At 35.4% G+C, this 23020-nt stretch overlaps 1 protein-coding gene across 2 annotated transcripts in view; it reads left to right on the top strand.

The window, feature by feature from the left end:
• The window catches only part of INTU (inturned planar cell polarity protein), a 48002-nt gene that overhangs the window by 15119 nt on the left and 9863 nt on the right, over positions 1-23020 (top strand). For both annotated transcript variants that reach the window (XM_038177938.2, XM_027456777.3), the window contains exons 3-10: positions 4505-4590; positions 10011-10214; positions 14830-14948; positions 15761-15850; positions 16445-16522; positions 17624-17813; positions 21214-21267; positions 22645-22707. In XM_038177938.2, the coding sequence (XP_038033866.2) occupies positions 4505-4590; positions 10011-10214; positions 14830-14948; positions 15761-15850; positions 16445-16522; positions 17624-17813; positions 21214-21267; positions 22645-22707 (884 nt within the window). The remainder of the gene's footprint in view (positions 1-4504; positions 4591-10010; positions 10215-14829; positions 14949-15760; positions 15851-16444; positions 16523-17623; positions 17814-21213; positions 21268-22644; positions 22708-23020) is intronic.

The raw sequence follows: 23020 nt of genomic DNA, 5'->3' as shown, positions 1-23020 counted from the left end.
AGTTCCTGAAAGGACCCCAATACTGTGAGAGTTTGAGATTTTCCGTGAGAAATTGCCATATATGGTGTACTTGTTGAAAAGGCTCTCCAAGGCGGAGATGCTGGGCACACAAGACAGAAATACAGAGCTTGTGTAAGCTTTGCTGTGCTCTCACTGTGGAGTTTGGGAAGTCGTTTATGTTCTTTTAATCTCCTCTTGAAGCATAACAGCGTTGGTAAAAGCAGCCTGTTAACATATAAAACAAGTAATTGATCTGGCTTTCTTCAGGAGAATGTGTTCCACGCTTTGCCTTTTTTGGAGAGAAGTATGTGAAGATTTATAAGTACTTCCACTAAGCCATTACCAAGAACAGAGAAAACTAAATATCAGGATTTCATGGAAAAAAGTGTTCTCAGTCCTCTCCCATGTAAACCGCATGCTTCTGATTTTTTAATTCAGCTAAAAATGTTCACTTCCCATCACAGTGTGGAAGTGGTATTCATTCATCAACCCATGCCCCCTGGTTAATGGGAAGAAGTTCTGATTTAAGAAATGTTGCAAGAGGGCTTAACTCTATGGAATGGATATTTAATCTGTGCCTCATGGGGGTAAAGTGATAGCAGTCCTGAAATAAACATTTTAGGGATGCCATACTTTTCTGAACTTTATCTTTTTACAGATGGGGAAAAAAAATACTTTTTAAACCAGGTGTTTGAGATCAATACATGTTGTTCTTAGGTAATAATGGGTGGATGTGAGAAATCATTTTCTTCTCAACAGAGAATGAAGAGTGAATAATGAATACAGGAGCAAATTCCTGATTCTCTTCTACATGCATATGTTCCATCACTCTAATAAAACTCAATTCTGTTTGCCATTGGATGGAGAACATGTAGAGACATCTAATAGTTTCTTTGTGGACTGAGAACAATCTTTAAAAAAAAAAGGGATAAAACGTGAAAACTTGATTATTCATTCTTCATTACTCAACTACAACAAAAACTTTATTCCTATAAGAGAAGGATATATATTTTCTATAGCTATCTTTACTGACTGAAGGTTTGATATCCTGATGCTATCAGAAAAAAAAATGTACATCTTCTATTGCAGTAGCTCACAGTGTCCCTAAAGATGGAACTGAGACTTTGGTCTAATGTTCTTCATCTTGTAACGTATATAATGGTGATTTTCATGATAGGCAATAACAAGCTTATGCGCTGGTAGAAATACAAGCCAATAAGAGCAGGTCAAGTGCTATTCCACAGAACATTTTATTCTACAGTATAAGTTTCGTATACAATGGTTAATGAAAAAGCTAAAAAAAAAAAAGGAAAGTTTTACATTTTTGTATAACAAGTTTGAAAAGACCATTTCAAGGAAATGTCTGCTTCTTGTCTATATAAGTATACATGTCTACTGCAGCAAAAAGGATAAAGTTCACTTTGATTTCTGTAGGTACAAAGATTTTTTTTTTGTCATGTTAATGGAGCACAGAAATAATGGGACAATGTATTTGCAGTACCATCTGTACAACCTTTGTATCTCTAGTGAAATATCTTTCTGCATCTGAAATTCAGTTATGTTTTAGTCTGGGAAAATTTGACTTAACTCTGCAAGCTATCAACCTCTTAAAAAAAAGTCATGATTCTTTTTTGATCAACTGAAACAATTGTGAATATCATTTAGCCTTTTATTTTGTTTAACCTGAATTGCGTAAATGTGAGTGAAGTTAAACTTTGTATATTTGTGCAGTCTTTTTAATAGTTTTATGTAAGAGTGTAAGTCACTCACACTTCTAAGTTTTTCATGCTGCTAAAGGGGACTAAACATTTCTCAGCAAAAATGTAGAAGCAAGACTAACAAAGGAACTCTTGCATATATAAACTTTCACTGGTGTTAATTATCGCACTGGGTAGATCTTGTGGTCATGTTCTGCTCAAAGATGCTCTGCGTTCATGTATTTACATACTTCCTATTGTGCCAGTGGTGTCTTTCAATTCTGTTGTGTTTGGTGAAAGGAAAAGGCAAACATCCCCACTCCGATACTGGAAGGTCATACTGATAAATGCAGCTTTTCTTAGTTGTGTGTCAAGTTGCAGTTCTGTAATACTGATACTGCATTTTCTGGCAAAATGAAGACAGCCTCATGGGATTGCCTTGGCTGTGTCTTCTGGAATGCTATTCCATTTATCGTACATGATCACATTTTTACAAATTGAATGGAATAAATATTTACTGTTCCAATGAAAGTTTTACGTATATACATTAGGTGTCAAATGAATAAAAACCATTTTGAGTATATAACATGTAAATATTGATGGATCTTCTTCTTTCAAAGTGTATTTGTATATTCCACCCTGTGAGATGTGGTACAAAAATATTCCCTAAGTGCTAAGGTACATGTGTCTTCACTAAGTGTATGCAGCTGGTTTGAATGCCGTTTCAGAGCAGGGGATTAGATGCTTAGACTGTTGTCTTTGCAGTACAATTCATAATTTCCATAATGAAACAAGCAGAATACAAACAACTTTTTTTAAGCAGTGCTCCAGATTTCCAGATTAGTACATATGTTTCCTCTTGTATTTGCGAGCCATGATCTTAAATATATATGGTACTACGCTGCTCTTCAACAAAGAACTTAGTTCTGTTCAGAATTCCTTGTTGTATTAGTGCAGCCTGAATGCTCCACTCTTGACTGCTCATTTTCAAGTCCTGGGGTTCTGGCTTGGGCTCCCCTTGTTGCTCTTCAATGATGTTTAACTTCAAATTTTCCTGTCTTGCAGTTGTCCTTGTGTTGAAGATTCACTAGGTGAAAACTTTACTGTGTTGTACATCTAGAAACACAGAGGTTAGGGGGAGAGTTACTGTTACCTGAAATAGGAAAAAGGAAAAAAAAGAAAAAGTCCTTCCAAATAGGATTTGCCTGTTGCAGGTATAGCTGAATGCTGTTACTAACTCTAACAGTTTTTCACATTCTATGAATCATAGAATCATAGAATATCCTGAGTTGGAAGGGACCCTTAAGGATCATCAAGTCCAACTCTTGACACCGCACAGGTCTACCCAAAAGTTCAGACCATGAACTTGAGAACAGGATAGGTGTCATGATAGCAGCTTCTAGCTTGCTAAATATGTTTTGGAATTCCTATACTAAATGGATGGAGCATAAATGTTATAAATGTAGGTACAAGTAATAATAATACTGTGAACTGAGGAAATACATGATATGGGAAATACATAACATGAAATACCTTTAATTTGTATCCTTTTCTTACTGGAGCTTTCATTTGCTTTGAAAGTAGATGAATGTCCAAAAAAATCTATTTTTTACTTCTTACTTTCTATTCCTTTTGTCAGGTCTAACTACTTTTATCCTTTGAGATTCTTTCTTAGCTTATTATTTTGTAATTTTTTTCCTCATCGATCTCTGTTTGCTTCCATACACGCTCCATGGTTAAACGATCTGTTTTTTCGAGGGGGATGAGGCAGAGGTTATCAACTAACGATTACTGTCATATTTCTCTAAAATATTTTCCTTTACTTGAGGTAAAGAATCTATTTGATTTTTGTACTTTCAGCGTGAGGGTGGTTTTTAAGTTTGTAAGCTTTACTTCAGGAAAGCTTCTCTTGGCTTTTATTACTGTGCCTTTAATTTTTCAAACCCTTTCTACTTGCACTTGAAGAATTTCTCTGGGATCCTGTTTTCAGATGCATTTTCAGTAATGGGAAAAGAGTCAGATTTCAGAAAACATGAGATGTCATTAGGCTGGAAGAACTGGCAGCTAAAAGCATGAAGAGGGCTGACTAAGATACCACAGAAGAGGGGAAGGCATGGGAAGGAAGAGAGCACTAAATTGTCATGTGGCTTGAGAGATGAAGGAGGTGTAGGCATGAAATGAGGTAGCTGTGATTAAAAAGTCATGAAGATGAGTGATGTTTCACAAGATGACCAGCCAAACTAACTGCTCACCACCACCATAAAATAAGGGTGGCCAAAATCTATTGTACCTTGCCTCTGCAGTCCTTGTTCTCTTTTGCTAACTCTAGTGCTTGTTAGAGCATCTGGGTTACAAAAATTACCTACCAGGGGAGTGAAGAGCATTCTGCCAGTTCAGGGAACTGAGCTGAGTTACTTAGGTGCACAGGAAATGCCAGGACTGCTTTGAAGAGAAGGGCTATGGGATGGCAAGATCCTCTCTCTGCTAATCCTTGAAACCTTCTGTAAGCAATGGCCTGGAGCTTGTCAACTGCACAGAGGAAGAGTGAGTGACAGAAGCCTGAGCAGAGGGAAAAAGCTGTGCCAGGTGTTTTTGTAAAACAATCAAGTGTGGCAGCTAGGACTTAGAAACATTCAGGTAATAAACTTGTTTCTAAGTACAGGAAATGTTGCAAGTAGATGCAATCCACTTACTTGCAGTAGATTAGTTTTAATTGGATGCCATATTCATTTTTAAAACAAAACTGTTTGACTTTGTACTGTGGTGTAATACCCTTTAATTTTTGCTTTTGTCTTTTTTATCTCCAGGAGACGCTCTAGTTGCTGTAAATGATGTTGATGTGAATTCTGAAAACATAGAAAGGGTTTTGTCTTGCATTCCAGGTCCGATGCAGGTATAGTAGATGAACATTTATTGAATATGTCCTTTGTAAAAATGCATACTATTTATAGCTTTTTTTCCTTAGGAAAACGAACTTAGGTGGTCTCGCTCTTAGTTGGGGAAGGTCTAATTTTTCACTGACATCAGTGAAATGTGCAATCTGGCAGTAGTGTGTAAGAAGCAAGATATTGATGTCTAGCTTTCAAATAAATAAATGTCAGCTGGAGACGGGTAGTGGTATTGAATGGATAGATAATGTATACAGTGCTATTTTCATCTACCTTGGATAGAAAAAGTGTCAAAAAATGTCTGAGTGGCGTTTTTTGTCTATTACTTTTTTCTTAAAATATTAATAATTGCTATGCAAATACCTAAAACTCTATCAATATAAGAGAATCACAAGAGTAAAATTAAAATTGACAGTGCTATTAAAGATATCTAAAAGCATTTAAATGGAGAAAATGATAGTTTTCACATTTAAATAGAAAAAAAAAGAATATTTAAAAGCCTTGAGATTAATTGTGTTTAAGATCTTTAAAAATTGAAGTGATTGAAATTGATATTAAACAAACAAACAAAAAAAAAGATGAAGAATGCCCTTTCCCACAAGACCTACTGCATGTATCTTGTCTTCTAGATGAACAATTATTTTGGACCTATAATTTGGAGCTATATTAAGTAATAAAGAATTACATAGCTATTCAAGAATTAAACCAGGAGAGTATTAATTACCTGGGATGTTAGGAGCATAAAGTTAAGTGGTTTTGAGTTATTCTGCTTAAGTCCACTTCACTGGTGAAAAGGAAGACAAGGTAAAAGTTGTAACTCGCTAAGAAAGAGAACAGGTTAAAATTAGTGTTTCTTACAGTAGGTCTGTAACCCCTTGGTAATTTTTCTTCAGATATATATGAAATGATAATAATAAAAGTGTTTTTCTGTCCCGAGATAAAAAGAAGTGGGAATTTTAGGTTTTGTTATACATGCCTCTGTTGACAATCAGCTCTAAGTGCGTGTAGAACTGCATCTGCAATTGCAGTGAGATTGAGTACTAGTATGTCAGTTCAGGAAGCTTTCCAAGATACTCGACAGCAAGAAGCTTGCCTAAGCTACCGGAGTTGTGGTAAGGTATTGGCAGAGCTCCATGGCAGACAAACCTTGTCTTGCCTGTCTTTGACCAAATATGGAGCTGGTGTAAGTATTGTTAAACACAGAATGATTAAAGAAAAACAGAGATGATATAGTTAACTTAATTGTATCCTTGCTAGATTAGAGGATATATGTTACTTGTTGCTAAAATGCAATGCAACCCTTTGTTTAGTAGTTATTTTTAATGCAACATTAACATTTACGTTGTCAGTAAATTTGTCAAGTAGACAGTGATTACTTGAAACGTATAACTGTTTGTCATGTTGGCTTTCCAAAACCTTCTATTAAAGTGCAATTATTCCTTTTTTTACTGTGCAATTTCAGTCAAGCCAGAAGAGTGATTGCTGAAATAGACCGATGGAGAATTTAAATACATGGTTCTGTTTTTTTTGCGGTGTAGAACACTGCGTTCATACTGCTGAAGAAGCAGAGGGTTGTTATTTCTGAGATTTAGTAATGAAGACAGCTGTTACACAAGCAAATTGCTAATGTATTGTCATTCATTATACACTGCAAAAAATGATTTCTCATTCATTATACATTGCATATATCTAAAAAAAGATGCACTTTAAAGAATCTTTAACATAGTTATAAGTTAACTAAATAATAAGCTGTGTCACTGTTCTGTGGGTTTAATGTTTAAAATTACTGGAAGTAATTTAGAAAATTACATACAAGGCTTCTCTCAGTTGCAGCAGGTGGTATAACTTCTCTCCTTATTGTGTCACTTTTCCCGAATTTTGTTTTCGTTACCTGAGTTGAGGCAAACTTGCTTCTGGGCTAGTTCAGCGTATTTCTTGAGGAACAGCAGTCAACTGCTACATCAGTCCTGCCCCCCTCTACCTCCTTGCATGGCAGAGCTGTTTCTGGTGAAATTACTAAAATACACATAGGTGACAATTTAAATTAGTCACTGGGATAGTTAAAAAAAAATAAAATAAAAAATCATAGTGATCTCTTTCAATCAGGTAACATTTTAAATATCCCAAAACCTAATGTACCTGACAGTTTTGGTGAGCTTTGTAGCCCAAGTTCCTAAAGAAGCTGGTATATTTCAGAGAAACTAAATATTCCTCACAACAACAGAGTTGTTTTTGTAATTTAAGGATCAAAAAAGGTGCTTCTTGAACATCATTGCTGCTGTTTTTATTGTGTAAGAATTACAGTGAAGTTCTGTGCTGCCTGTGACTGGTAGCAGAGATATTACTGCTCGTCTGCCCAGCCACCAGTTCTTCAAGGACAGGCTTGGAAGCAGCAGAACCTTTGAGATGTTTTCCTTGCACAAGAGAGAGGAGACCAAATAGGAAGAAGATGTGCATTAAGGAGTATACTTACCTTTAACCTGATACTTGGAAGTTGCAGAACCATATTACCTGAAACTTTCTAAAAATATTCAGCCTGAGGCAAATAGTCAGAATCAGAAATCTCAGCTTGAAATTTTGAGTAATGGTTTGGCAAATCATAAGCACATGGAAAACAGAGACTTAAACAGGAAATGGCAGGCAACCTTGAAAGGCAGGCAATGCCACCAGTTCTCCCTATAATAAAATCCATATTCTTGAGTATACAGCTTTCTTGCAGATAAACACAAAACATGCCCTTCTGGGTTATAGACCAAAGGGGCAACAGCAATATTTTCTGTTTCTTACACCAACAAATGTTTAAGCAAAGAGAGTTAAGAAGAAAATCAAGTGTAGGGTGACCATTGCATCATATTTTTCCAGGTTCCAGCAGTCCACCAGACTGCACAGGGCCTTGTTGGATCACCTACTGGTTTGTAGCTTATTTTAGTCTAGTGCGTAAAATTCCCTTGACTTCCACAGCATCGTAGAGCAGTGATTTACATAACTGAGTTACATGTTCTGTTCATTTCTGTTGGTTTTCAAACTGCTACCTGAAAAGTGCTTTTGGTACCTGCAGGCTCCTGTGTTACGATTAGTAGTTAGCTGTCCATGTCCATGTCCTATCATTCTACGATTTTGGAGAGTACTGTCATGTTCCATTTCTGTCCTGCCTTTCCTAAGCTGACAAATCCCCATCTATGTACCTTGTAGTTTTTTTGTTATTGTCACCTTCATCAGTTCCTTCATGCAGTTATATTAAATTTTTTTTGAGAACTAAGTATTGAGAATATATACGTACTTTATAGAGTGGAATATTAATATTTTCTGTGCCTTTCCAATTCTCCATTTTGAAATGATTTCATTTTCTTTTCTGTTTTCTGCTGTGCATTGACCTGGTTTTCTTTAAGAGAACTGGAATTAAAGCTGTGAAAGATTTCAGTATTCACAGAAGACTTCTTCAGTTGTCACATACTTAATCAGATCCTGTGCATTGTTGGGGATGAAGATTTGTTTCTTCTCTACAAAAAGAAAAAAGAAAAAGAGCACTAGTGGGATAGGCTATGTAAAAATGTAGTCTCTTGGTCATTCTCTGTTTCAACATTTTCCAGCCTAGATGATCTTTTTCACAGTGAGCTTTTTAAAGACGTAAAGTGGATTAGAACTTGGATAAGAGTGAAGAGGAACAGAACAGGTCGTGCTTCTGGCTGCTATATAGAGTTAAGTAGACTCGGAAAGGAACTGGAAACCACATTACAGGTAGAGACCTTGCAAATCTAGTGTCTTCACATCCGAGTAGCGCGGCGTTACACACAGTGATGGGGGAGCCAGCATGGAGCCCTGCAGGAGGAGGGAGAGTTGAGGTTCTGTTTGGCCCAATTTAGTTTGAGCTCTTGCTTGGGGGGCCATATGGTTACATCTCTAAGACAAGACAGACTGAGATTTTTTTAGTTTGTGAGACCAAAAGATAGACTACAGCAAGAATTACATCTGTGCATCATTAGTGTAGGAACTGTAGCCTAAGTGTTATAAGTTTCCACAGACAAGATGTAGTAGAAGTTAAGAGAAATAGCTCTTGAGCCTTGAGGAAATCTGCAAGAAGTTAAACAGGGTATGAGCAAAATCCTCTGAAATACATGCAGATGGAGTGACGAAGAGAGAATTGGGTCACAGAATGCTGCAGGAGGAAACCTGCATCTCTACAACTGTGAGTGATCAAGTTACTGGGTCTTAAAAAGCCACTGCTGCTTAGCTGGATGTTGCTACATGTTGCTACTCCTTGAGCCCTGTTAATATGCAGTGTAATGAATTGAAACTGAAATGATGAGGAGAGAGTGAGGGATGAGTTGCAGTCAGAAAAGAAAGTGGTAGCACATGGCAGGAGAGCATGATGGAGTGTGGTGCCATTCCAAAGAACAGGAATAGAAAAGAGGAGGAGGCTGATAGCAGCCAAAATAGGCGAGGAAAGATTAATGAGTAGTGTCGGGAGGGAGTAGACTGGAACGGGAAGGAGGCAGCCAGTGACACAAATGTTGTAGCTTGAAGAGCTGATGATGGCACTGCTCTCAGATCCAGTGACAGGCAGTGGGTGTTTTTAAAGCATTGCAATTCCTTGCTGGCACTCCTTTCAAAGTGTGTACATACACACAATTATGAAAATATAAAACTATCTATATTTAAATGTATAAATTGCCTTTACTTAGGCTTTTCAGATTGATTGCAACTGGGGAACAAAGAAACCTTTGCACTAATCACTAGGCTAAACTTACTGGCTTCAAAGACAATCAGGATTTGGTCTGACGCATGATGCTTAGAACTTCCCAGTCCAGCTTTTTAAGGATACTTGAAAGCAGACAAACCATCTTGGATAAAAACATATGAAATGAGGAACTGAGAGTGGGCCTACTTGGTTTTTACTGTCCAATGTAAATGGATTTTCCTGTGCAGTTGTATCTGTCAGTGTGCTCAAAACAGCAAAGAAATGGTCATGAAGGAGCCTTGAGGATATATATTTATGGAAGGGCTGATATTTTGAAAGAAGTCAAATATTGTGTATGTTTAAAGATGGTGATAATAGGTTTTGTGTTCAAACAAACCCAGAGCAGTAAGTATATTTTTCCATTCTCAAATCCGTAAAATTTGAGTATGAAAACACCCCAAACCACATGCTTACTTGCATCTTTCAGAGAGCATGTAATAGCTAGCTTTGTTGTTAATAATAAATGGTTATGTAACACTGCGTGTATAATTGTTTTTCCTCAGACAGCAGCAATTTTTGAATGCTTTTGTCTTGAATGTATGCTTACAAAAACTTACCACTGTGCCAGAGAAGTTTGCCTTTAGAAAAGCCATCTCTTAATTGGCTAAAACTACGTCTCTATCATCTGATATTAGAGTGTAATTGTAAGTACAGCATCATTTTCACACCGATTAATTATCTTCATAGGTAAAACTCACATTTGAAACATCAATATTTGAGCCTGAAGGAACATCTCAGCAAAGGAGCAAGCGGGCACAGTCAAGTATGAACAACCTGGTTCGGCTTTTGTGGGGGGAAGACAGTGCAGAGCTTCGACAGGCGACACGAGATGTGCCTCATATTGTTATGTTCCTCTCGCTGAAACTGGACTCTGAAACATCTAAGGATGAGGTATGTTGCAAACTAAGAAAAATGAAAGTGAACGATAAAAACTGACAACAGCAAATGTTATGTCTGTTGGTATTAAAAAATAAATAAATCCTGATAATCATTTTGAATAGCCTGCCAAATATCTTTTTTTGACAGAAACAAGGCCTGAAATTCCAGGGGAGGGCAGCATCATTTCTGGCAAATTCTAATTATGCTTGAAATCACTTCGGCAGTACTGAATGTCTTGATAGAAAGAACAGACCAGGTGTTAACAGAGAAAGCAGAGGCAAATTCAGAAGTTCATTGTTGTCTCCCAAAAGCTCACTGTGACGTTTTCAATGCACCTCTCAAACTTGAAGTATGAAATCCTCCTAATCAAAAAAAGCTTTTCCCCAGCAGGAGCAGTTGGCAGCCTCCATACATAATCTGTCTAGTGCCTCCTGTTTTGAAATGCTAATGTGCCTTTTCTTAGAAGACTCTTGCTTGCATGTCTGCTGCTTGCAGCCAACTGTTGATTCTTGCATGGGCAACATTTTTTGAGCTACCCAAGTACTCTTTCTTTGTCCCATAAAGTTCCCTTTCACTGCTCTTTCCTTTCATGCTCCTCAGAAAACTTGTGCCAGTGTATGTATAACCCTTTGTAAGTTTGTGTGGATGTTGTTTCTGGCGTAGCCATAGCTACAAAGGCTTCAGTCAGAGTGCAGGGCAGGCACAGAACCGTGGGGAGGGCTGAGCTTGGCCTGAAAATGACAAATGGCCAAAGTGGACTCTTTAGAAACAGACGTTGGAAAAAGACTCTTGTCCCCGTCTGTAGAGTCTCCTCAGATTTAATATAGGCCCCGGTGACTTATATTATCTGTGCTGTGGAGGTAACAAATGAAACAGAGTTTTTTCCAGTCTCTGGGGACTGGTGGGACAGTGACAGAGTGCGGAGCAGAAGACGAACAGTTCTTTTTCCCTCCCCTAATTAGGCAGATCCAGGCAGCACTCCATCCCTTCTCTGGGATGTCTTTCGCTTTTTAATACTATTTTTCAACTGGTAGAAGTCAGTATTGCTTTGATCTACTATAGAGAAAGTATTACACATAATGGAGTTTATTTTCTAAAGACAGGGTTAGGGAGGAGAACCCTAGAAAATTGCATGATATTACGATACCATTAAAAATGTTGTATAGTTTGCAGAGTCAGTTGTGTGAAAGCTAGGAAATGACAGATTTATGGCTGCTTGTGCAACTTTAATTGAGACATTTTGTATATATGTAGCATGACATTGTCTGTATTATTTTTTTCTGAAAGATGCCAGTCTTGTGTAGAGCAGAAGATGATGGACAGATGAGTATGTATAAATAAGGCTTAATAGGCTACCATAAATCCAGTACTTCATAACTCTGGAGTACTCGACTTTGTAATATAAATCATGTGCTTTTTAACCCTAATATTTTTAAGGTAACGTATGCTTCATTATGTATTGCAGCTACATACTGACACTGTAAGCTTTGCTTTGCAGTTCTTTCCAATCTTGTGTAAGAGACTATAGGTTTTCATAGAAGGTACCTTCAGTAGAAATTATTTTATATCAAACTCTTGCAAATTTTATAGAACCTTCTTTCTGTGATTTATACACACACACACACAGAGACTGCTTCCATTAAAACATACAATGCCACAGTATTTTTCTGCTTTGGTATTTCCCTGTAATAAAAATCAACAAAAAAAGCTCATTTAGCTGTGAATTAAATAAATTTAAGGTGCTTTATCAAAATAGACTTGCATGTTACAAATAATTCCTTTATCTTCAGTTCTAATTTCGTAGTCCATGACTCTTACGTTACATGTATGGAACAGATGTGGGCAATTGTTGTAGACTTTAATGATCAAGAAAACATTGGTCTTTAGATAAATTTTATGAAATATTAAAAAATAAAAAAATAAATCAAGGTCTCTGTCTCCCCTGTTGCAAGGTAAATAGCTATGCAAATGCCTAATGGTAACACCTGCACTTCAGAGTAAATGGAACAGTGCTTTCTTGCCCCATTCTTTCTCTACTTTCTCCCTAGAAACAGGATTAAGTCAGAATGTTGAACTGAGGTAAAAGAGGGATTGTATTGCACTTTTTTTCCCTTCACACTGTGGAAGAATTGTTTCCCAATAAGTCTTGGCAGTTATGTAGCCCCAGATAGTCTCTAACGTGCAGATATCCTCTGCTGGTGTAATCGAGCTCTTTAAAACATATATTAACAAAAGACCACTGGCTTCTTCGAGGCATTTTTCTTTAGTTTCATTCGGTAAACAGTAAGCGACATTTATCCTGTAGATTTACTTTTCCAGACTTAGTTTACAGTACTTCAAATTAGCACTGAATTATTATACACCCACGCCACCTCACACAATCGAAAAATTTAATGTCCCTTTACTAAGTTTCTTTACCTATATCCAAAGGAAGCATCGTATGCAGATCACATCCTTGCAAACAGTGGCAACTAGGGCTAGTTACTAATTCTTCCACTTGTGAGCCTTTGACACCCAAAGATCAAATTAATGATTTCTGAGACTTGTAAACTCAATCTGACAGTCACAAAGGAAAGTATTTAGGACGTGCACATGGTGAGAAAGTTTGATCTTGTCTTTTATGCTTTAATTCCAGGTAGGTGTTATGATTATAACATAGGTTATTTGTACCAATATGCGTTATTTGTACCAGCAGACGTTATAACATCTTTATGCATTTGAACTGGTTTTGGTGATACCATGTTTTAGAAGAAATGGCCTTTGTATTCCTTCTACATGACAGTTTTACTGGTAGCATGTGGTTAGTACGTGTGCAAAGTAGGTATTACTGAGTAGGCTGTTGAGATATCTTTGTTCTTACAGACACTTGGGCTTCCTGTAGCATTTCACTACATTTTTATTATTTCTAAATGAATCTTTAAGAATTTATAGTGTTCTTTTAATCTGTAATTTATTTTTACTCTCATATAAGGTGCAATTTAAAACATCTTTTGTCAGTGTACTGTGAGGACAGTAGGATTTTTTTATCTAGTCAGCATCGTTACAACACAGTTCCTTTTGTCCATTTTGTTTGTTGTCAAGACTGCGCTGAGTGGAAAAAAAAAAACAAAAAAGCAATTTAGGCTGAGTTTGAGAAATAAAGAAAACAGAAATAAATAAAAGGGCAGCTGATAAGTTAAAGGCTAAGCCTTTAGTTTAGATACTCTGTCCAGGTTTTGGGTGTTTGGGTTGGGGGAGGGTTCACATTTAAAAAACAAACGAAAAGTGCTTCTAAGCTTTTGGATAAAATGGTATTCTTCATCTTACTCTGAAGACAGCTGATCTTGTATGGAAGTATGTGCAGAACCTTGCTAACAACTCATTACTGTGTATATATATGATGCATCTAAGACCTTTTGTTGCAGTTGTCTTTTCTTTCCCTGGGAAAGTGTTTGGAGAATTCTCAAATGAATTTTGTGTAAAGGCCCCAGTTCGTAGGAAGGAGTGGAAAAGACAGAATGTTTTCTTTCTAGCCCTTTGTAATGCTGTAATTAGAAAATGGCATTTTTTTTCTCCTGCTGAGGAATTGACTTAAGAAAAAAAAAATTCGTGCTACTAATGAGTATTTGAAAATAGAGCTAATTAAATTGGATAAGAATGAAGAGTTTGCCAGGTCCTTCTACAATGAAACTTTATATACTTTTAATCTTGATGAAGGAAAATTTTCTAATGGATATTGGCACTGAGCAATAAAATAGCAAGATTAATCATATTGGTGTTTCTTTCGCTTGTGTAGAAAGATGATTTAGCGTCCCCTTTGCATTGGACAGGCTTAGTATTATACAGATTGTTTCTGACCATCATGATTTGGCAGAAAGCAAAAGTAGTTCACTTATTACTGCTTTATTGTTACAGTTCCTTAAATAATATAAAAAATTGCAGCATACTTAAAATTGTTTTAATACAATAGCATTACATTAAAGAACTGGTTAGAAAAATATAAATACTGTTACAAATATTTGTGTTTATTGAACTTCTGTTTAAGATTGACCTTTTTAAGCATATGATGATAGTTTGTGTTTTCGTGATAGAACTGTTAATGGTTTATACATTATTTGAATGTATACCTCAGTTTTATTTTTTTGCTGTGGATGTAGGGTAATTAGGTAGGGCTACAGTGAGAGATGAGGGTTCCTATATTCTTACGTGTTGGTTTTCAAGAGTTGTCCTCTTGATGGGCTCTTAAATCACAATTTAAATACTTAAGGAACTATACAAATGTTAGCAATCTCTCGGAATCTGACTTGTTAACAATGTATTTAAAACCGTAAAATTCAGTGGCAATGCTATTTGTCATTCTATGTTTCTCCATATGATAGTGATTCAAAATAAGTCCTACCTTTCTATAAAGCAGAAATTAAATTGTTGTAAACATTCATGTTTTAGAACTTTCCCAGTAAGCCCATGCAGGCCACTGCTTGTTTTGATATCAAAACAAATGTTCAAAAATGTAAAAAAAAATAAAATAAAATAAAAAAAAATATATATATAAAAATGATACCAGTAAAAAAAAAAAGAACCTTTTTTCCTTTTTTGTTTGTTTTATTTGTGTTTGCTTTGCTTAACTAACAGTTAATTTTGTTCACAGCAAGAAATTCTTTATCAGTACCCCATATCGGAAGCATCCCAAAAACTCAAAAATGTGAGGGGAATATTTCTCACGCTCTCTGACATACTGGAAAGTGTTACCGGTACCCAGATTATCAGGTAAAAGTATTCTGAAATTTTATGTATTACTACTTCTAATATTTTATATGTATGTGTACAGAACAATGTACATGGGTCATATGCTGCTATCTTGCTATTTTGGCTGAGAAGTTTTAGCACAGTGCTTTAACTGTGCTTAAAAATTTCTATTTAATAAAAGCATGTTACAAATTAAGTGATCACTACAATGCAGATAGATTCTTAGCAGCTACTAAGCTGCTGATCATTTGCATATACCAGTATTCTACTGCAACGTCACATGAATTGGCACTGAGGTGTGTTTACCACTTTTAAATGCTTGTGCATTATTAATAGGAATTCTCTCCTATAGAAGCATTTTTGACATGTCAAGATTTTCAAACATCTGAAAAAAACAAGTCAATCCATTTATGGATAGTACAGAAATCCATGATGACTTCGAATCACATTTCCTGTTAAGGTTCTCCATTCCCCATTTTTAGATGAATTCTCAAAATATGAAAGTACCTCTGCTGGTCTCTATGGACTGTTTTGTCTTTTCAATAAATATAATAGAAAATCCCCAGCTCTTCTATGAAGCTTTTTCTGTCAGAAGAGTAAATTATCATCAGTGTGTGTATTAGTACTGGTTTGACCTCTTACTTGGAAGGGAAATAAGAGAGTGTTTGAGTTTTCTAATAATTAATGTAATTATCTAGCCCAGTTGCATGCCTGTTACTTTACATGAGCATAAGACTTTGTATCTAAAATACATATAAATCATTCCAGCTTTAATGGTGACCTTTTATAACTGCATACTGTTAATGGAAATACTCCCGGCTTAATTTTTCTAGTTCCTCCCTTTTCTTATGTGAAAAACTGGTTCAAGTTGTTTACTGGAAAGAATGTGACAAGTTGCTTGTAATTGGCCTTCCTGAAGAAAAGTGAGTTTTAAATATTTCTTTTTTTTCCTTATTTTTCTCAATTACAGTCCTCAAATTGTACTGTTCTCCTATCAAAAAGCAAAAAAGGGAGGGTTTACAATGTACTTTTCTTAGTATACTTTTCTTAGTATACATAGATTTCTTAGTATACATAGATTTTATAGCAGCTATCCCACTTCTTGGATCAACTTTGTACACATCTTTTATATAGACCTTGTTACAATTTCCTTTTTACTCCTTACGAAGGGAATGAGTTCTCATTAAATCTCAGAAATACCTATAAATTATAAAACAGTAATTTTCAGTGTTTGTTAAAGTTATGTCCTAATTAGAGACTACTGAATAACAAGAGTAGTATTAGGTATTTATGTGTTCTAGGAGGCAAGAAGTACAGTTGTTTTTCTTCCAGCTTTACTACTATGTCTGTGTGGTCATGGGCAAATCACTCAAATGAAAATTCTTATACAGAACGATAAAGTATATTTTGCTTGCTATCACTAGTTATGAATGCATCTCTCTTCCGAAGATGCCTATGTGTATTGATGGTAGTTAAAGATGTTATAAACATAGATGTATGTTTGAATTTTTTTTTAGTGTGCCACTTTCCCAGTTAAGGATCATGTTGGAAAATGTTGTCAGGACCTTAAAATTTATGTACAGCTCTTTAGACAGGTGAGTTATTTCAAAAGTATTTTCTTTTCAGTCACTAGTTTTTAACTGATGCTCACTGAAAAAGCATTTTTTTAATGTTTATATGGATTTTCTTTGCATGTTCTTTCACCTTTGCACAAAACCAGGATTCTGTTCTTGACTTTTTGTTTCAGTCTTAACACTAGTAAGACTCTTTTTAAAAAGTCTCTGTTATTTCAGAAAATTTGGTCCTTGATTAGGTTAAATCATTCACACAACCAATGTCACTCTAGATGTCAACAGCACTCTGCAAATGTGTTAAAGCACTGTCTGTAAAACGCACATATGAATCACAGTGTTATATTTGTAATAAAATAAACACTTCAGACTTCTCAACTTTATTTGGCAGAGTTCTCTGCATTTGGAAATCACCCAGAAAATTTTCAGTCTGACTGTAACCTAAATAAAATTGCCAAGGTAGGCTATTCATATGCTTGCATTCAATTCAGGGTGTAAGTGTGTATGCCATGGAGAAAATCCTAGCATTTATGTTTTGTGCTGTTCAACACAGAGAAATGTAGAAATATAGAAAGAATAATCACATGTAATATCAAGCCGTATCTTTTTCTTACAGTGTTTTTAATGTCACTTCACTATGAGCAACTTACCCTTGCTATACTTGCAGCTATTTAAATGCATCTCAGAAAACATTTAGCTTTGAATATGAAGGGTAAAGTAGTTCATTTTTATGTTAAGTATAGCAGACTATTTAGAAATGTAGAATTTTTTTTATACCTTCTGAAGGAAAGTCATACAGTGATGTCTAGCACACCAAAGTAATTAAATTATTAAAATAAAAATGAAGAAGAGTCTGAATTTCTGAAAGGATGAATCTGATCATTGCCTCATTTTATGTTGCTCTCAGATATCCACTATAATACTGTACTGCTTTCTGCTAGGCAGGCAGCGTCATCTTTGTATGTATGTACTGTCTGCATATTGGCCTTGTGTTTGTTTAAAGTGAATGTTAAAAACTTCAAATGTATTATCATGCTGTAAAAAGACTTATATAGAATAGAGGGTTATATAAACAAGCTACACGTTTCTTGATGATATTCTAACTTGGAGTTCATGTTTGTTCAGTGCTTTTTGCCAGGTGGAAAATGTTTCTCGTCTGGATCATTTTTTCAACCTCTTCTTCCAGCGAGCACTTCAGCCTGCAAGATTCAACTCAAATGCCAGCTCCAGTGCTCAATACTATGATACCTTCAGTGCCTTATTCTTAGACAGTCTCCCAGGCTTGCGCTGGCTGACATTGCCTCAGGAAATCAAGGTAATCTTGTTTTCACATCTCTTCAGAAAAACTTATACGTGAAAGGCCAGAAAATTGACTCAGGTCTTGCATATATCGTTTGGTGTCATTGTGTAATTTAAATGTGCTTTACCCATCCAAAGCCACCATTTTTCCTCCAGGATCTTTTATTTAAATTTAGAAGTATGGAGTCAATTCCAGAGGAAACAGAATGCTATTGTGAGTGTAGTTTGGTGATTTCCTTTTCTTCTATTTTATTTCTTTTCTTTTCTATTTTTCTTCTGTTTTTCTATTTCTTCTATTGTGCCTAATGTGACATTTCTTAACTGTTTGGTGGGGTTCTTAGAACCAGTTTAAACATTCTTAGTTCTTAGAACCAGTTTAAACATTCAGATATTCCTTGCACCTACTTTTTTTTCAGTAGTGTGACATGGGGTAGCAATCATCTCACCTTCTCTTTGGTCTATGATAGAACTACAGTTGAGGTGCTAATCCTGATCTCTTCGTACTAATGAATGGGGAAAATCCAGCAATTCACTTGTTCTACTCCAGCTTTTTGCTTTAGTATTAGATGAATCATGCCTGAGGACTCTAACTATGAAGACAGCCTGAAGTGAAGGGACCATCTCAAACAGGCATGTCTATACTGTAGGTATTTAATGAAATGCAGCCTCATTCAAGGACTAAACATGTGACCAAATAGCTTAAATCTGTTGGTCTTCAATGAGACAGACACATTTTAAAATTTTACTCTTTTCTATTTAAAATAGTCTTATTAACATATAAAACTCTAATATCTAGTCAAGTTCCTGTTGAGAAGGTTACTTTCCATACAATGCACATACTGTAATGACAATTTCCTACTATTTTATATATTATCCTATATTCCGGAAGTATCAGGTATTGCAGTAAGGCAGGGTGGACCCCTTAGATTTTCAGTTTTTTCTTCAGGGTTTAGAATGAGTGAAAGAAAGATTCACTGCATTTTCATTTTCCATCCTCCAGTGAATATTAGTGAATCTAGGGAATCATGTTTTGTTTACCTTCATGATTTTTAAGTATTTTCAACCCTTCAGTTAGGAAGTTATTTTCCATATCATGTGAAGAGTTGTTTGCATATCATATTTATGTCAGCATATGTTTTTACTAAATTTCACAGCAGAAAAAAAATGAAGCTGGAAAGATGTTAAGGGTATGTTAGTGCTGTCCTTCTAGAGTTTGTTTTCTTTAGTAACTATTTGCCATGATTTAATGCAGATGAAACAGTTGGAAAATTTTAAGCCGGGAGTTTTCTTCCATGGAAAGACCCAAAATATTTGTATGCTTGTGGCTAACACAGTTAAGGTTAATACTAATTATTAGACAATGATTGTGATCTGAGCTGACCAGAAGCTGTTACCTAAACTTATTTAATGAGTAACAGGAAAGAGACTTTGCAACAATCTTCACTGTTGTCCATGAAAGTAAAGACACCATGCAATGGAAAATTACAAGTTCTTCTCAGAATGGCTCTGCAAGAGGACTGAGTTTGGATGCTCAAATGACCTTACTTCTGCAGTGGTGTGCTCAAATAAAGAGCCTATAAAGAGCAAAGTATTAACTAAGACTTTCCTCGCTTTCTGAATTGCATGTTTAATGAGAAGACCTCGTGTATGATTTTTGTAAGTCTGCTTTCTGGGGAGGGAATAAGTGGTAAGTCTTTCAACTTGAATATTGACAGGGTTTGCAGACTTGTTTCAGGCTTGCTACTGTTCATTAATAAAAGTTGCCATGGACATTGCAAGCTATGCATCACTGAGTGCCATTCATTACTAAACAGATTCCTGTTCGCTAGTGCAGACTTCTCTCTCCTTTCTTCATAATACAAATTGTCTTCTCTGCCTTGGTTAGCAGACCCATAATGATTTAGTTCTCTCTACCTTGCCCCATGGTATCTGTTTAGATACGCTTTTGCTAAACGTGCTGGATGTGTTGGGGAGAATTTAGTCCAATAGCTGCATTTATACTACATGTTATATATGTTGTAGCTACAGAAGTATGTATTCCCTGAGTGTCTCAAGAAAGCTACTTGTATATCATAACTCCAGAGTTATATCTGCTATCCAAGTGAAAAATCTAGGGGGGTGCACATAGTCCTGTAACATACACATCCACTCACTTGCAAAATCCATGCTCCATAACCAAGGGGAATAAAATGTTTATGCAATATGTAATTGTAGAATATGGCCAATCTGCAATCTAATATACATCAGAAATGTAACTCAGTGTATCTCCGTTGTCACATGTTCTTACACAGGAAATTACATGTTTATTTTCTTGTGCTATTTGGTGACAATTTTTTTTTCTCCATGTCTTTTTTCCTCCATGCTTTTTTTCTTCTCTCTTACGTTTCTGCAGGGAGAGACTGTAACAGTTTGTTCTCTACCTTAGCTTTCAGGTTGCTTCCTTTCTTGTAAAATTCCAGGAATTTAGAAAACAATGTATTTTATTTTATATGTATGATATGAACAGGGGGTTCCAAAATTATTGTAGATCATTCACATCTGTAAGAATTTTTTTTTTTCCTAGAAAAAAAGAGGAAATTTCTGCAACATAAGTTTTAGTGAAGATCTTTTTATTTGTGTATTCTTTGGAGAATACAAATGTCAGTTGCTTGTTGGGCAGAAAGCCATTTATATCTTAACTGGGGAAAAAGCTGAGAGGTTGGTTAGTTTGTTGACTGCCAACAGCGTAGCTGACATTTCTGTTTGCAAAACTGGCTGTATTTCAATTAGAGTCAGCTTGTTTATATAGCCCAAGGAGTTTGTCATGGTGGGTTTAGGTTCTTTTCATTAGTAGCACATTTATGTCGTGAACTTCAGTGGCTAGTACAATATTCTTTAAAGCAAAGTATTTTTAGTAAAATTTGGGTTAACTAACCTCCTGAAGTAAGAGAAATGCAAAAGCATAGAGCAGTATGAGCAGAACAGAGCTAATGTATGAGAAAGTGCTGCAGAATTCCATAGAAACAAAAACCAAATGTATTGTGAAAAAGATTTGTCTAATAACCCAGTTGGATATAGTAGCTTGCCAGATTTCTGTGTTGTCTGTAGCCTTCGAGGAGTAGTCACTAGGCCTCATATTTTAAACCAAGCTGGAATAAGGGACATCTCCTTTATATACAGAACAGCGGGTTCTGAAGCCAAGCAAGCAGAGAAATTTTAGTCTCAAAGAAGAGGGAAATGCATAGCAATTGAAGAATATTTCTTTAATCTAATAAATTGAGGTGTTCCTGATACTGCAATTTTTCTCCATTCACTTTGTACATGTGAATCCTAATCTTCTCAGATTAGCAAGATAAAGTGAACTATCTATTAGTGAATATGCTGATATCGTAAATTAATGTGTTAGAAGAGTCTATTAAAATGTTTAAATATTTCAGATGGAAATTGACACAGCACTGAGCGACCTTGAAGCAGCTGATTTTGCAGAACTGGTAAACATTTGTCTTAGTTATTTGCATTGCACAGTATCCCTTTACCTTGCTCATATTCAGTAGCTTAAAAAAGCACTAACTACAAACTCATCCATGTTTTGAAATCAAGTGGGAGTCAAAGTAAAAGTATACTGCATTACTCTTGTTTTAAGACAGATCAATTTTACCCATTTTTATCCTGAATTTTTCTCTATGGTTAATGTTACCATATTGTAATCCTCTAGGATTAGTCACTGAAAAACATCATTTACTATAAGTTAAGTCCGTGGGTTGTTTACAAGAACACTCTAATTTCAACATAGCTGTTGTTTGTTGTTCCTTTTTCTTTGTATAGAAACTGTCTCCTTCCCAAGCAATTGCAAACAAAACTCAAAGCTTCTGTGGAGCTCAGAGAACTTGAGTTATCAGTTTGAATAAAACAATTACAAGTTATGCATACTTTTAATACTCATAAAGAAGAAGATAGTAATTTACTCGAGTATATGCTCTTTAATTCCTCTATAGGATAGTGAGATGTAAACATATTGAATTTTCAATTTTACTTTTGAAAGAGCTTTCTTAAAACCACATTGCAGAATAATTAGTTGTATTTTTAAATTATTATAATTATAATATACCTAATAAATAATATGATTTTAAAATATCAGGTGTGAAGAACAGGTGCTTGATTTAGTATATTTAGTATAACAATTTGGGACATAGATTTCTTCATTTCTAAAGATAGCTAAAGTTGCTTAAAGCTTAAAATATAAATTAGGTAAATGTACAGTCAGTGTTTCAAAAGAACAAAAAACAAAATATGGATGCATATTTACAGAAAAGGATGTTTAGGTTGTATTTTATTTCAAAGAAACTGATTGCACCCAATAATTTAAAATATTCTAGACTCCATATGAAGTTAGTCTTCTCTTAGACCAATGGGCATCTAAACTAAAAAAAAAATAAATAAATAGGTGTATTTGGGGTAAAATTGCAAATACTGGATAAAAAAATGCTTTGACTTGGAAGTTTTGCTCTAGGAGGGCCTCTGGTGTCAGTAGTTATGCTTCAGTTACTTTGCTGTTAAGAATTGTGAGAATTAGCATATCCTACAAAAATAGTTTATGAATAGATAAACACTGGATAGGAAATCTGAGCATCTTACCTTGAGCTGAAAATTGTTAGAGACAGCTGTAGTGACATGAAAATCTATAATGGAGGCTAAAAAGTTTGTATTTCTCTTAACTGCTCAAAATACCGTTATTAATGCCTTTCTGATGCCCTAATGATATAAGCAGTCAAAATACTGAATAAGTCTGATTACAGATGATTGGAATTAAATGTTTTACTTGTATTACTCAAAAATTCTGAACTAAAAATCCATGCCTTTGTTCACAGTCTGAAGATTACTACGACATGAGAAGATTATATGTGATTATGGGCTCTTGCCTCTTCTACAAGGTAGTATTACTGATTAAGGTCTATAGATTAAGAAAATACAACTTCTAGAAATCTAACCCAGTCACGGAGTAACTCTTTTCAGAACCTTACAAATAGGAGAAATATGTGATTACTTTAAGTGTAATTTTAGTGACACAAAACTCAAACACCATAACAGCAAAAAAAGATTTCATGAAGTGAAATGTGCTATATGATCAATAAGGACAAAATACTTGTTTGAAGTTGTCCTACGTAAATTCTGTCATATGACCCGTGGATTGAAGAAAGACAGTAATATGAGATTAAAATCACATTTGAATTGATCCAGTGTGAT

The sequence above is a fragment of the Anas platyrhynchos genome, chromosome 4, assembly GCF_047663525.1.
Source record: "Anas platyrhynchos isolate ZD024472 breed Pekin duck chromosome 4, IASCAAS_PekinDuck_T2T, whole genome shotgun sequence".
Lineage (NCBI taxonomy): Eukaryota > Metazoa > Chordata > Aves > Anseriformes > Anatidae > Anas > Anas platyrhynchos.
The sequence above is the reverse complement of the archived record's forward strand: the minus strand, read 5'-3'. Positions and strand labels throughout refer to the sequence as shown.